At 41.5% G+C, this 16,826-nt stretch overlaps 1 protein-coding gene across 1 annotated transcript in view; it reads left to right on the top strand.

Moving 5' to 3' along the window:
• Positions 1 to 12,719: 12,719 nt before the first annotated feature.
• LOC133024655 (MAM domain-containing glycosylphosphatidylinositol anchor protein 2-like) overlaps positions 12,720 to 16,826 on the top strand; it is a 171,991-nt gene continuing 167,884 nt past the window's right edge. Inside the window, 1 exon segment of the mRNA XM_061091819.1 lies at positions 12,720 to 12,729. Within this exon segment, the coding sequence (XP_060947802.1) occupies positions 12,720 to 12,729 (10 nt within the window).

A 16,826-nucleotide genomic window follows, 5' to 3' on the forward strand; every position in this document is an offset into this window, starting at 1 on the left:
TCACCTGGAGAGGAAGAGAGGGGGGAAGTGATGGGATTATTTGTTAATAAGCTGCACTCCTCGTGTTTTCACATGTTCTTTTGGCACCTGCATGTCCCATTAGGAGTGTTTGGTCAGCAGTGCTGAGGGCAGCACATTGAACCCGCGTCACTCCATAATTAGGCCCCTCTCCGAAACCACAGCTCTGCTTGGCTGTGCTCTCCAGAGATATACTCATCACGTTGACACCCAGCCCCCCCGACCCCACTGACACAGATGGACCATGAGGACATGCTCGTGCTAGAGAATACGGCCACAATCAAGCTCATATATCTGCGCTGGCACGAACACAGTATGTTTATATGAAGAAATATGGGAGTGATTACACGTAAGACACATGCACCATAATACCATGTTGCACCGCTATTCATTTATATTTATTGCCTCTGTGCAGCTATTTCTGTCTCGTTTTAAAAGGTGTAAAGGTATCGTCGTCTGATTAGCAATCCTCGCGTCAAACTTCATCAAACAATCAAAGTAATCAGTTGTTGAATTGTCACAGCAGGTTATAGAACAGGCTGTTAAGCCGCCATATACTCGCATTTGCATTTATGTCCCCTGCACTCTGCAGCCAGCCGTGTCTGTTCTCATTTCACATGTATTTACAACATAGAAGTCTGCACCATTGGATGGCTGCCCGGCAATTAAATGGCAGCTTGAAAATGTGATGAATGAAGATAGGAACTACGTGTATATTTATGGGCAAAAGACAGAGATGATTGTATTCTTCTATCTACTCCCCGATCCGCCCACAGTTTCAGTTCAGTTAATGTACTTCCAACATCCATGTGGCGTATGGCACATTTGCATACATGCTTACGACAGGCATCCAGAATGAAGAGACGTGCAAAAGAATGATAGTTTTATCTTCAGATGCAATTTGCATTAGCATCTGAGAAAAAAAGATTTAATCTAATTTCATAATGAGCTCCGCAGGAGGATTTACTATTCGAGAGCATGGGGAATCTACAGGGAAGTGAGAATTCACCTACCGCTAACACCTACGTCTAGGAGCCTGAATTATCATGGAAATTATATCTCAGTTGCTTGGACACAGTAATGAGAAATAGACACAGAATACAGGGAATACACACCGACTGAGCCGAGTTTGTTTCTGCATTAAATATTACTTCCTTTTTTACCGGCTTTGTGCTAAGAGCAGATCACATCCCAGGCGCTGCTTTGAGTGAAGATTGAGATTTTTTCAGACGAGTTCTAAGAGATGATGCTGTTTGATGAGATTTCAACAACCTTCTTAAACTTGTTCTCTGTTACTGAGGAGCATAAAACATCATGAATATTTTAAATGTTGGCAGAGCGCGTCAAAGTCGGCTCATATCACTCCCCCAAAAGCACACTTTACTGAAGGTTGAGTAAAATAGATCTTGAAACACCAACACACTCTCCTAGACACTCAGATAAAAGCATGAAAGAGAGCACATACATGTAATTATTATTTATTATTAATATCAAGTCCAAGAGTATATGTCTGTGTGGTAATTTTTTATTATTACTCATCTATTTGAAGTTACTTAAAGTCAAATTGATGTAATGGGGCTTTGACCAGCAGCATCCCTGCGCCGCTGAGCGTTGCAACATTTATGATGACAGCATGTGCAATGAACAAAGGTTTTCTCCAACCACTGACTTTACAGTCTAACTCCACAGACAGCAAAGCTTTTCATGGAGCTAAAAAATGAGAGCGTGGTCAAATTCAAATCCATCCGCTGCCATAAAGTCAGCGGAAGCTCGATTCTAAAATTTCATGACGCACTGCAAAGAGATCGTTCCCCAAGGCCCCGTCTTCCTGGATATGTTTTGGCTGCTGCTGTCACACCCTGCAGCAGAGTTTGACTGATGTGAAGTCCAGACGAGCAAAATATGTTAGTGTGAATCAGATCAGATTGATCCTCAGTCTTTTAGTGTAGAAAAGTAGAGAAATGAATACAGCAGATTTCAGGCTTTTAATATACCCTTACTTTGAGTAATGCCATTTTAAAGATACAAGCCAAAGACTATAAACATGGACGACATGATGGTTCCCTTCAAGTGAAGCCCCCCCCCCGGTAGCTGGCTCCAGTATAGGCTATAAACCTTGCCTTGTGTCGTCCATTTTGATAATCAGTCTATAGCTGTCTCTATTCAGGGGCTGCATTCCTTTAGAGGCTGCAGTTTAATTGAATCACAGCAGCGTGACTACGCTGTCAATGTTTGCAAGAATCCTTCAAATGCTGCCGACAATTGTGTCCTTCCATCTTCGAGAAACGAAGGGCTAGAATGGTAGGATCCTTCTCAGACCAACGTATCCCAGGATTCCTTGCACTTCGGTGAAAAAACTACTTTTTTTCAAAGCAGCAATGGCGCTGGCAAGCAGCGAGACGATGCTTGAGTTTCACGCTTCAACTCAACCGAGTAGCTTAGATGTAAAAAAACTAAACAAGGGTCAATAAAACCTTCTCGTCATTTCCAACTTCTAGCTCTATTGCTAGGCAACAGCAATAACAGAGAGACAAAGTGAACAGAGTGGCGCATACGAGCTAAGGAAACAGATGGAAAAAATTGTCAATATTGGATTTGAAATCATCAGATCATCAGAAATATCACTCTTCAATAATTCAGAAATAAGTATTTCTGAATGTAGCTACAGAGCTTCATGAATCAGGAGAAAAACTGGACCAATTGGGACCATTCTGAAGAATAGCTAACTCATGTTTGTTTGTTCACACTCAAAAATAGCATAACATTATAGATGGGATAATCGTTACCAGATTAACATTAAGCTGCTCTGGCCAGCTGGAGTCTTAGTGGACCATGTGTCTGTTTGGGCTTCTTCTGTTTTCTGTCCCTTTCACAGTCCAGACAGATTCAGAACGAGTGAAGTGGAACCTCTAAATTGCCTGTAGGTGTTAATGTGGATGTCTATATGTGTTAGGGCTGCGACTGAATGGTGACCTCCTCGGGCTGCGTGCTGTGTTTTGTCAAATCTGCAAATTAGATCGAAGTCAAATCGCTTTACAATATAGCATTACATAATGAAACACAATATGAAATACTAAAAAACTGTAAAATTGAGGAAGAATGGGGTAAAAAAATGAATACAAAAAATCCAAAATAAGTGAATCTTTAGTATATTCTTAAAAACGGTAAATGGACCTTGCGTGGCTAATATAACTGGATGGGATATTCCACGGTTGTGGGTGATAGTAGCTTCAAACAGTTTCCCCCTTTTTGTTTTCCTTTATGGGCCAAATGGGAAAACTGTTGAACTACCAGCCTCAGAGGAGCTGCATCATCACGGTACTGTGGTTGGATCAAAAATCCTTGTACTTTATTTTTCTTGTTGCGAAATTATTCATATCAAATAGCAAAAAACCCATATTCTCAAACACTGATCATAAGAGGTAGATTTTATGCGCGATGTGTGTAAATACTAAGGCTGTTTTCATCTAGAGCTGGCTGCGTTAATAAAGGCTACCGAACTCATCAGAAGGCAATAGATGAAGTAGATTTCCAGTGAAGTGTTAAATATCTTTATAATGAACGGAGAGAAGCTGTCATATCCGTTCATGAGCAAACTGCCAGGGAATGGATCGAGAGCTAAAATCTCAAAAAGGACGATTACTGGTAAAGCATTTAAAACCAGAGTGGCTGTGCCATCTTGCTTATTGTCTCTTCCACCAATAACTGAATGAATCTAGACAACTCTCTCTTAAAAAAACAAGGTAACGAACTCCTTTCACCTCCGAGCCAAAGACGATTGGAGGGAAATGGAACCTGATATAACAGAGTACCAATATTTGATAACAGGACTCTAGCGTTTTCATTATTCCCCAATGATTGAATCTGTCTCTCACATTTAATTATACGTGGCAAATGTTTCGTTCGGTGTTTCATGGTTTAACTGCAGCTTGTTTTTCCTCCAAGTTCTTTCTGCTTTTCTAAAAGACTTTAATGCACAAACATCATAGTTCAACCAAGTCCTGGATGTAACGTGGGTATTTATTTTCATTTTCATTTGAACAACTTTATCATGTGTGTCAGCCAATACACTGTTGACGCCATCTGCTGTTTACATCTACAGGAGAACTGAAAATATTTTGATGTCGGAATTTGTGAGCTGAGCAAATCGTAGCTCTGCTTCTAATTATGGTTTCTGAATGATTTCTTGTGGTGTTCAATGAAACGTTAAAAGATACTCAGCAATGATCAGAGACATTGACGCCATTACCAGATCAAGAACGTTACCATGGTTATGCACACCGGGATAGACTGCTGCTCCTCCCGTGACCCTGAATAGGGACAGAAAATGAAATCGGCTTCTGAAATTTCATATTTTCAAAATTGGTGCGGCTGCTTGGAACCCGAGGGAACGTGCCCCAGTAATAAACAGCAATGGGCGCTCTGAAAGAACGCCTGTATTTTAAAACCAGAAGACAATTTAAAGGAGAAGCAGGTGGGCAGATGCGCAGAGTCATTATTACCCTACATCTGAACCACAGTGCAAAATAGAAAAAGCCAATGGTTACACAGTGGCTGTTTCAAGCTTTGTTTGACCACTGGATTGCTTTTTAAAGTGGGCACATCAGAAGGCAATGTTGGGTGAAAATAAGGGGCACACTATTGTTTATTGGCCACAGATGATTGAAACATAAACTTGACTGAGCTCAAGGTGAACCCTCTTTTTCCTCGTGTCCTATGGAGGGAGCGTGTTTATGTTTAATGTCAAGAAATAAATGAAATGCCGAGATCTCGCATGTGTTAAAAAAAAGTACATACATGATGAATATTTTATCACTGTGTCACGAAAATCAACTGGATGTTGGCAGATTTTTTTCTTGCTGCACGGAGCCAACGCAGAAAAAGTGATTAGAATTCAGCTTCCATGGAAGTGAATATCCAGCCATGTAAATCAAATCTGCTGGCTTATGAAGGAGAGGCAACAACAATTTTGAGAGCAATATGCAATATTCATTGTTCATAAATAATTAATTTGTTTGCTCGCAACTCAGCTTAAAGTGATTGTGGCCCTTTTTCATTTCAGTGTGTATCTATGGCATAGTGTCCTGCTGAACGGGGTGTGTATTTCATTCACACACACCACTTTACCCATACTTCATTGCTTTCTACTGTGGAACCACATCAGGGCTGGGGGCAACAGAAAGAGCTCTGATCCACAATGAGGCTTTCACGCAGAATCAGGGGTAGGATAGGCAGCAGATAAAGAAAAACATAACTCTGTAATGGCATCTTTCTTATGAAACACCCAATTATACTAATCGGTTCTACTCGCATGTACACACCGCGATTAGTGATAGCATTTTTGGTACAGATTGGGTTTGTGTGTACAGTTGATGCGAAGTTGCCAAGATACAAACCAACAGCCAAAGTTAACTTTTGAATGAGGATTTCCTCTGTGTCACTCTTTACCTGTGATTTCAAGTGGAGTTAGTAATGTAATTTACTGTCTGTCGAGTGCAGCGTGTGGTGTAATGAATGTACCCAGAATGAGATCTGTTCTGGAGATTTCCTCTCCTGCCCCGGTGCAGCCAAGGACAAGAAGGCTAACATGGGTTTCACTTTACCTTCTTTACAGAGAGATAATTACATTCTCAGACACTGAGCCAAGTAGTGCTGCATACTAAACCGTGAATCACATTTACTATGCATTTGAAGGTTTTTAAATTGGAAACCTGATTGTACTCTCTTAGATCATGGTATTTGTGATAAACGCTGTGTTGAAAACACACACTGCCGTGCTTTACTGCTGCCATTCAGGAAACAAACCTGCACAGGTACTGATAATTCTCCTCATTGCAAAAAGGTACTTAATGTTAGTATAACATGTTATCACCTACAGCTCTATACATAATTTGTTTCTGTACTTTTATGTATGTTTGTTTACCTATGGAGCATCAGTAAATTAATGCCAATAGTATTTAACACAGCTGTATAAACTAATTATATAACAATACATTTCTTATTCATATAACACCATTTCTTTATTCTCCTTGGCAAGTGAAAAACCTCTCAGGCCACAAGATGCAACTGAAAACTCTGGACTGAGCCAGTTTCACTCTTTTCATGTCATTTCAAAGTAATTGGCCATTCAAAACATCAATACAACAAATCAAATATGGCTCTTATCCAGTGTTCAGCTACTATTGCACTTCTGTCCGTCTTGAGAGAGGGATCCCAACATGTAGCTCTCTGAGGGTTCTACTTTTTTGGGGATAGATTTTTCTTCCTCTTTTTGAGGGTAAAGAACAGAGGGTGTCACACCTTGTTAAGCCCTATGAGACATTGATTGATTGATGATTGCTCCCTTTCCCTTGCTCCTGTAATAAATGCAATTAGCAGTCAATCTTACTTTATAATTTAAGTATTTTTGATTGCACTGGAAGATTCAGATATTTGTTTGCTCAGCAAACAAGACAAAGTTCTACACTTTATCATATGCTAAAGGTAGGAAAATGTTACGCAATCCTTGGGAAAGATCATTGGCTATTTACTGTTCATTGGGATCCAGCAAGGTGCCCATTGAATTACACTGCAGACCAGACACTGGTCAAAACGTCAGTCTAATTTTAACAACTGAATGCAAGACAGCTAAAAGACAGAGAGCAACAAACTGCAGATCAGCTGACGGACTGACAGGCTTTGCATATTCCCTGGAACGATCTGCATGAAGAGAGCAGCATCTCATTATTCTGACTTTCATGAGGAACAACAACAGTGAAAGGTCTCAATTGATCTGTGTTCCCTTTGTTTATTGTTCTACTGGATAAATGGCTTGAACTCTTTTGCTTATCCAATTCGCTGGTGCTCACTGACATCTGCTAACATCTACTGGCGATTGTCGACTTACTGTAACTTGTGCAGTGGACGTTCAAACGTACAAGGGATATTCACCATCTTGTCCTTTCTTTTAATAAAAATCATAAGCAACAAGTGATTACCATTAGCTTTTAAAAATTATTGTTATTATTTAAAAATATTTTGTTTGTTATTTTTTGTTATATTTCATACCCAAACTTGTATCGTCCTAAGTATCTGCATTGTATTAAATAAAATACCAAATGTTTTTATTTGTAGAAAAAACTCAAAAGTTAAAATAAAATAAACTTCTTGTTAAATTACTATATATTTTAAAGGTCAACAATTTCTCACATAACCTTTTACCCAACATTTGTTAATATGTTGCTAATAAATGCTATAAAGGGAGAGGGGAAGAAGTTAATTAAAAAAAGAACAGAGCTGATCTTTAGTGATACATTACTGCTGTGACATTATTATCAAGAAAATCCTCTGCAGTGGGTTTCATTTTTGCGTAATGCTACTCACCCTTTACTATTAAAATGAAGTGAATCTCAGTTGTCTGTCTATGAAGTCAGGTAGTGGGTCATGCAATTTGTATAGCTGGTCCATACAGCTTATGTAGCTTGCCATGTTAACTCTGTGCTGTCTCACCAAAACAGCCAAGACAGAATCAATCAGATGAGTTGGGCCGAATCACTTGGGAGCACAGCTGATCAATAGGCCAATAGGAAGTTCTCCTGTGTTAAAATGGATAGCTGCGGTAAGAGAGACATAAAAGGTTTTCTTAATCACAGTATAGACAGATGAATAAAGTGATTGGTGGGGATTTTAATCAGTACAGTTTAAGGGTGTCATAAAGAGCCCTTTGTCCTCTTATGAGCAAATAAAAATAGTTTGTGATTTACAAACTTGTTTAGGCTGAGCTTTGCACTTCTCACACAGCTTTGGCAACTTTTATGAAGCTCAAAATGCGAAACAAACATTACACCACCACCTTAGTGAATTCAAAAGACAAGTCAACCTTTGGGACCAGCCCTGATATCTCACTGGGGACCATGACAAATGCTGTATTCTGACGGCATCTTTCTACCAGCAGCCATGAGCCGCTGCACCTCATTGTGAAATCTATCTCTTTTCACTCCAGTTATGTGTGTAAATACTGCCGACAGGCTTCCTGCCGCCGTGAATACTGAGTGTGTCAGAGTGCCGCTACCCAGGGAAATCGGGGGGTGTCTGAGGGAACATTTGTAGAATAGAAACACACATCATGCCTGTCGGAACTGCCTTTTGTTTTTAGAGTTGGGCTCAGGCTTGCCTCTCAGCGTGAGATCCTAAAGACTAAACCGAGTTAAAAAAAAGCTGTCCTGAGGATGAATCTTTCCTAACAGAAAAATAAAACACTGAATCTAAACGGAGTCAGCTCTTTTCATCTGGAAGGGCATGAAAGAGCATTAAGAACAGATGCAGTCGATATCCCATACATAAAATAACTTGTTTCCCTTCTTAGGAGATCAACGCAGCGTGTGCATCAACCCGTCAAGTTTCTATCCAAATGAAGACTGCATCTTTTAGGGCTGTCACTTTTTATTCGAAATTTGTACATTCATTCTGACGTAGGGAGGAAAGTTCGTATTTCAGCTGTAATGACCCAGTTGAATTCAAAAGATACAGTCTAGAAGTGCGTCATACCATCTCAAGTAGTTTGTCTCCCGATCCATTAGAGGTAGATCACTGTCAGCTCGACCTATTACATGTCCTCTTGACCTATCAATACAGTAAATTAGTAATGTTATGTTGTTTGGCTCTAAAAATGGAAGACACAAGCAAGTAAAGCCGTGCTGAGCAGAAAATCATGACACACGTTTGGAAGTATTTTGGGTTCCACTTTGTAAATGGCAAAGTACAAAGCAAAGATGCAGCTTTTTTTGTCAAAACTCTGGCCCTAATATCTTTGACATCTTCAATAATTGCATAGAGTCATGACTGCTCTTGTTGGATGGATTTTTACCCGCTCTCCCTTTCCCTCCGGCGGGACTCGGATCAGCTACATAAAGGCATTGCCTCAGTGGTAACAAGTCGTAACATGGAGAAACCAAATCATCTGCCCATTTATAAATTTCGCCCCCTCAAAAATCTTCCTGCCAGCAAGGAGGTGACCTATTTTCTAATTGAAAACGTTTGTCAACAGAGGAACACGGGGGGTGGTGGGGTGCTGGGTTGTGTCCTGTGAGTGTATAATGTAGTGAATATTATGGTGCAGTGAATATTATGGATATACAAAAATGTATATCCCATATCCCCATGGGCACTTGTGCTCTGGATGTTGCAGATTTCAATTGCGCGTTTAATAACGCTTCAGGTTGTTCAGAGGAGCAGGTAATTGCAGTTTGTCGGAACCATTAAAAGCCTTTTGAATCCAAATGCTCAAGCCCATGTCATTTCAGTCTCCCTATTCCCTCAGGGTGCGCTGAACGACGTTCTCCTGTTTGCCAGATAAAAGTTTAAAGTAATCATTCACTTCAAATGCCACGTTCGCCGAGCGATGCTGACAATTCCAATGAAGCAACTTCGACTGGACATAAGTGAGCATTGCTAGATGGGTGCCGAGCAACAGCAATATAAGAAATTGTTTCCACAGGTGGCCACTGGCTGTTAGATGACTTTTAAGGCAGTGAGATGGAAAAATACATGCTGTTCCATTTGAGATCTCCTCATGTGTGATGACAACCAGAGCAGAATATTGTCAGAGTACCAAAGCCATCACCCTATCATGTTCTTTCTCACACACTCATTTAGACAAACACACGTACACACACTCCCCTCTGACGTCATTTAGGTCTTTGAAGAAGAATTCAAAGCCCAGTGAAGCTTCCCCATATGCCAAATTGTCTTGTTTCATATCATATCCAACACCTCATCCATTTTATGACTGAATACATTTTGTGAAATGTCATTCGGCTTCAACTACAATAGTGCTCAGGGCATATTATATTTATAAAAAACCCATCGTGATGCTACGTGTAGACTGGGCTCTCAATGGGCTTCATAATTGCATTCCTTCTAAAGTCAGTGCACTGCAGTAGCATTATACATCTTGAATATGGAAGGCTACATTAAATTGCACAAGGGAAGTAGAAGACTCAGAGCCGACTCACAATAGCCAGATGGATATTGGAGTGGAGATGCAGAAGTAAACTCAGTATTGGGGAGTAACAGGAGACGTGTAGAACATGATTTTAGAAAACAAAATATGAGCAACCGTATTTAGTTACAATTCGAATAGGTGGTAATCAGAATACAATTGTCTGCATTTTTAACAACAAGAGCAGTGGTATTTGAGTTGAATGCTTAGGTTGGCTAAAGCCTTTTCCCTGATGTGCTATCTACTTGTCTAGTCGATATCAGATCGGCCTTTTAGCATGTAGTCTAGCCAATATTCAACATGCACCATGTAAACTTAATTTTTGTGTTTTACTCTATCCAATTACATACATACGAATGTATGTAATAAATGACTTTTAAACAACTGATAAGTTCATCTTCTTAGTACACGAGCTAGCTTCCTTGCTCTGTGCTCTACTGCAGATTTATTTGTGGGAAACACAAATTAAAAACCATCTTTTCTGGTGATATTTTTATTTTAATCTTTTATGAAATAGTAATTCTATGACTTTGACATTATCCTATGGAAAATATACGGTCAAGGATCTTGATGCTTTTTGCCAGACAAACTAACAAATGAACCCTGAGTTTTCAAGGTTACCACAGTGATTTATTTCTCACTGCAGTAAATCACTGCAGTAACTTAATCATGAACTCATAACTTGCTCCGGATCCGGTTACATTTAAGATAACAAGTGAATGCATAGAAAACCACCACCTACTGACCAATCAGCTCCCTTGGAAAATTTCATCACCACTTGTAGCCGCCCCTATGGAGCTCAGTGTCCGGATTGTGAGTAGTCTTTTTTAGGAGGGTAGAGTGTCCTCAGACCAGCAGAGCCCTTCTGGTCTTCACCCTGAAGATTCTTTTTATGAGCGACCCTCATTATTGCAGAGAGCCAGCTCCTCAGCTGTGTAGGAGGGCCCCCTCCTGTCTTCTTTATTTCATTTTTTTCTTATTTGCTGCAGAAAAGCAGCAGGCCATTCCATTGTGCTTTTGTATACCAACATCATCCTACAACAGAGGCTGGTTGAAGCACTAAAGGCTTGTGCCGGTTGTATTTATAGGATGTGAAAGCAAGCCCACTTACCACTTTGAATTATGTTTTTGTTTATACTTTATATTTGCTCACAAATCCATTTGACACCACCAGGGTTTCAGCAAAAGAATAAGGCTAAAATTGCCATACAAGCAATAATACATCTAAGAACACATCCATTAAGTGGAATACACACATTTTATTTATGCTGTAATGATGGGGCAGCGAGCTTATTGACTTACGGATTCACACAGTCAGCATTTGCCAGCTTTACTTCCTGCTATTGGCAGCTGTAAGTGTTGCTTAACGCCTCGGTTATATGTAAAACTTTTTTCGTTTTTTTTCTTCTTTTACAGTTTGCTCTCTGTAAATCAGATATTCTGCTCTGCTGAGAGTGGATGTGCCCATGTTTGTGATTGGTCTTATGCTGCAAACTATTGCTCCTTCTATGTGAACCTGCTCTGGTAGCCATGGGTTGACTTATCTAGTTTATAACCTTCATTGTATGACAGCTTAGCGAGACATGCTTTGCAGAACAGGCCTCTGGGTTCAGTTTACTTTAGGCAGCAGGATTGTGTGTATGCCACATTCAGTCAGTGTTAAATGCAATAATAATGTATAACAACATTCACGTAAGCCAATGTGTTTAACAAATGATACTCACTTTGACTTATCTGACAGAGTATCTTACAATTACATTTAAGGGCACGCAATATGGAGTGAAACACATTTTAAAAATAAGCCTCCCAACACTGGGTACAGTAATAAACAGAGGGCTTTTCCTGTACATATACATACACACACATCCTTTTAGTTAGATATCAATGTGATATTTCATTGTACAAAACCAATTCTGCTTGGATATGAAATAAATTCTCAGAGAACTAGAGCTGTAAACTATGAAAGAACATTTCTCACTTGGTGCATTATTAAAAATATTAAAGTAGCCCTATTTATAATATTGCGATAAATGATATAATTGTCATTATTTTTAAACCATTTTATACAACTGATAGAATCATATTATAGCATAAACATGCAAGTACACCCTTTCAAAGAGCAATTAACTTTTAATTCTTAGGAATAATTCAGTGTGACATCTGAAAATAAAAAATTAAGATACCAAAAATTGCACTTGAATGCATATAACATATTTGGCCTGGAAAATATATATAGATTCATTTTTCTTGAGAAATATAAATATTGCAGTTGTGGGAGGTTGGCAATTAAAATAAATTATACTCCACTTGCTTCAACCAGCTGTCACGGTTCTTGGAGAAGGAACCTAAGAGCACAACTCAGGAGGCTGATGAAAAAGTCAAGAGTCTTTACTGCAAAAAAGAGAATCCAAACAAAAGCCTAGAAGACAAAGTACAAAGGGTCTGGTTGAGGGACACTCCAACCCCCCTCTATCCCCCTGACAAGGTCCAAAACATGATCTGGATCAAAACAGGAAGGTAAAGAACAGAGTGCTGGAAAGCTAAGGCACATGTAAGAAAGAAAACCACAAAGCAAATACGTGAAAAAGCACTTTATATAATGGAAAACAGGTAAGTGGGTTGGTGGTGGTATTGTGGCGTGAGCATCTTAAATCACAGCAGAATAAAACCACATATGCACGTTTTGTTTCCATGTACTGCGGCTTCCTCTTAAGGCCAATTTATGCCTCTCCGTTGTTTCTATTACGGACAGATAAGACCGCCCTATCCGTCGTGAAACGCCCTCTTCGAGGGCTTCGGACAGCTTTTCGTACACGTCTGATTTTTCTAACTATCCGTCTTCATGTTGGAGAGCCGACGGACCGCTCTTGGCTGTGATTGGTCCGCGAACGACATCATTTCCGTATGACGTCATTTCCGTATTTCCGGACCTCAAACTTCCCGTTTACTTGTAGCAACAAACACGAACACAACTATGATTCTACGATTAATGTGACGTGTGTGTTAAGCCAGCGGAGTTGTCCGGCTGACGGTGGCTCGTTAGAGCACTGAGGGCATGTGTGCACGGTCACATACGGTTATAACGAGCTTTCAAAACGGCGCTAGCAGGCTAGGCTAGCGGGCTAGGCTAGCCACCATGCTAACTGCGGTGGTAACAGTGCAAGAACCCGCTGTCACGACTTTAATTCCACTTCTATCATGACACTGTTACTATAATACCGTCAGGTTAGAAGCAAACATTGGATAGTAGTTGTTAGTGCCGGGAGTCCCTGCTGTCTGTGTGTGGAAGCTGGGGGGGAGCTAGGTCCGTGTAGCTTCTAGCTACATGTAGCCTCAAGCAGATTCAAGCTGTGGAATCAGCAACACAGTTCGGAAACAAGACCGGGGAACCGCTGCGCTAGGAAACGATAACATCAGCATCTTGACACGCTGGGTGTCACTTTATTTAGTTCTGTTAGTTGCCATGGTTCAGTGTGTGGGACGCAGGCTAACATGTAAACAGAGACACGTGGACTTCTTCTTCCCAAATGGGGTAGGCTTCTCTGAGCTCGTCTTCCGTTGCGCCACCTATGGGTTTGGTGATGAATTTTTTCCGACGTACGGACTTTGTCGGAGAAGTAAAAATCAAAAAGACTCTTTACCCATCCCTGAGACCTCTCCGAGAAACGTAGTAGTATATAAGAGCCTTTATGCTCCAACAGGTTAATTGGAGAATCTAAATTCCCTGAAAGCGTGAATTGTCTCCGTATGTCAGGCCTGCGATTGGCTGGAGACCTGCCTCTGGCCCATAAACTGAGTATAAAGACGGCCGACACGTCTCCACTTCCTCCCACTATCCAGAGTTGAAGCTCCAATGCCCCCAATGAAAACACTTCCATCTTGCTCATTTGGCCCATATTTTATATTCAGTCTACGCTCTCACCCCATGTCAGCTGGGATTGGCTCAAACCCTCAAAGTGTAAGCGGTATAGATAATGAATGGATGGATGAATGCATAAACAATGGGACTGAATGAAAGAAAGAATACATAAACCTTCTGAAACTCAAAACATCTCACCAGCAATTGGTTCAAAGTAAATTCGAGTCAACACTCAATATTAAATGACTTCTTTAATGGAAATTTGTATTCAGTCATCCGGGAATGAAAGCACCGTTTTTCTTACACCTGCACAAACAGATGCACGTCTCCTCTCACAGAGCGGGAGTGGGAAGAGACAGATAGAGCGAGAGAGGTAGCTAAACATACTGAATTAAGGAGAGGACAGAATCACAGAGCTCTCCATTCCTCACTAAGCAAGGCCAGTTATTTGCAGAAAATATTATCTGAGTAGTTTTTAAATAATTACAGTTGCAATCTCTTCTGCTCCAAGGACACCACACTAATGATGGTATAACATGGATGGACAAGATTAATCATTTAGATCCAAAAATTTAATTTGTAATGTCCAATATTAAATACTAAACTGATGTTATTCCTCGATTTCACTATGAGGTCGTCATCTATGGATCATATATCGACTGCTCGGCTGCATAACGATGATGGAAATGTACTGTGGCGGATAAAATAATCATGATGTCATTTTTATTTCCATTTTTTAAACAGTGAGTATGGGGAAACCAAAATGATAGCCTGCTCACAAATTTGACACAACTCCAATGACAACATGATAATTGATTCATCTAATTTAGCCCTGTAGAGGGCGCCAAACCACCCACTGGTGCTTACTTAGTCACTTCCCAAGCTGATCCCCAGCAGCCTGCAGAAGGCAGCAGCCCTTTCAGGACAGCCTGTGGTTCAGATGAGATTGTTTCACTATTAACTTTGCTTTACTGGAAACATTTACTCTTTAACACAATTTACTTGTTTAAGTAATGCTGAACATTTTGATAGGATGATGTGATGCTGAAATCTGGCGAGCAATCTGGCTTAGTGTAACTTTGAAATGACGGCAGCTGGCAGCTGAATAAAGAAGACATTAAAATATGATTATTAATCGCCATAAATCCGAGTGAACCCTAATCGAGTGCTGATTCATAGCCACATGCCTTTGTTGGTTGTTTGATAATGGATCAAACTCTGGCTCGTGACATTTATCCCAATTTGTTTCAAAAGTATAGCTTCTCCACTGGGGGAAGTATCATGCCGATTAAGACCATTGCATTTAAATTGTGTTGCTAGGTAACCACTGTAGTCCAACTTTTTATTTTTCTTAAGATCCTGCTAGCTATTGATATTGTAAACCAACGCTTCAACTGGAAATAAAATAAAGTGTTTTCCCAATGAAATGCTCTGCGAGACCACACGTCTGTATTGTACTTGGAGGACAATGGAGAGAATAAATCCACTGGTCAAAATAGTCCTCTCTGCAGTTTCTTTCACTGAGATATTTCTACTCACTGAAACCAGATATAATGAAATGGATTTTTTTATTTTTTGCTGGAGCCCCCCTGGAACTGCCAGCAGGATCCCTGAGGGCCTATACTGGGACCCCATTTTGGAACCACTTAGCTCCGACTCTTTAAAACTTTGAGATTTTTCTATTGCAAAAAAGTTTACCAAAAATATGAGGGCCTGTGGCAGCAGCAGTGTGCGCTCGGATTAACGCAGACAGATCACAGTTTTAAGCCGGGGAAATTAGATGTAGCAGATAGAATTGTCTCAAGGGATTATGGGTGGGGGGGTCAAATGTCACGGTCAAAAAAATGGTAAACGGTCTGTGTTCATTTCGTGCTTAGCCCGGTTGGGCTGTGGATTTAGCATGTTCTGGATGTGTCTTTTCTCTCCGGCTTCCTCCCACAGTCTAGACAAACGTAGATTCTGGATTGGGTTAATTGGAGATTCTTAATTGGACCATAGATGTGAAATCTATCACACTTCAAACAAACAAACTTGGTCTGCTGCATCAGGGGCAAATTTGGGGTTCAGAGGGGGGGTTGGAGCCCCCTCCCCCCCTCCCCTTGGGGAAAAAAACTACTTCAAGACTTGCACTGAACTCCGGATAATGTCTGGACATTAAGCAGCAGAGAGGGTTGATTGCAGGGGTCTGTCAAAACTGGAGCTCCTGGATTCCAATGGTCTCTCCCTCTTCCTCTCTCTCTCTAACCCCCCCTCTCTCTCTTTCTCTCTCTCTCCCCTTCTCTCCCTCTCTCTCTCTCTCCCCCCTCTCTCTCCCCCTCTCTCTCTCTGTCTCTCCCTCTCTCCCTCTCCCTCTCTCCCAGCATCCTCCAGCAGCTGCGCCTCTCATGCCTCTTTCCCTGACGCCGGAGCGAAGCGCCTCTCCCATACAGATGAGCGCGCGGTCGCCGCCACGCACCCCTTGACGTAGCCACGGAGCGTTCGCGGTGCCACTCCGGGCTCCGTCAGCACGTATACTGCAGAAACGTGACCGATGCTCAACTGGATCCGCGGCGGGGGAAAAAAACATCCGGCTCCCACCGACGCGTGAATCCAAACCACCAGGAGAAGGGGGGGGGAGAAAGTGCTGGAGACATCCGCGCGGCGATCTGCCTCCGAAGCGCCTGGAGGAGAGAGGAGTCGTGATGTGCCCGTGTGAGCGCAGCCTCCTCCGCTTGACGACTTCATCCACCGGGACGTGATGGGCACGGGGAGGATTTGAGTGAGAGGCTGAGGTGATGGCTTCGTGTGACAGCGTGCAGTCAGTGCAGCAGCAGCATCAGCACCAGCATCCTCCTCCGAGGAGCGAGCCGTGGCCACAGCTGGAATAGAGAAGCGATGTCCGTGGGTACCGAGCCTCCCTCAGCCCGTCGTCAGCAGCGTCCGTGCGCGCCCTCGGTCATCCGCCCCGGGGGGTTTCGCTAAAGACGAAGC

The sequence above is a fragment of the Limanda limanda genome, chromosome 18 (assembly GCF_963576545.1).
Source record: "Limanda limanda chromosome 18, fLimLim1.1, whole genome shotgun sequence".
NCBI lineage: Eukaryota > Metazoa > Chordata > Actinopteri > Pleuronectiformes > Pleuronectidae > Limanda > Limanda limanda.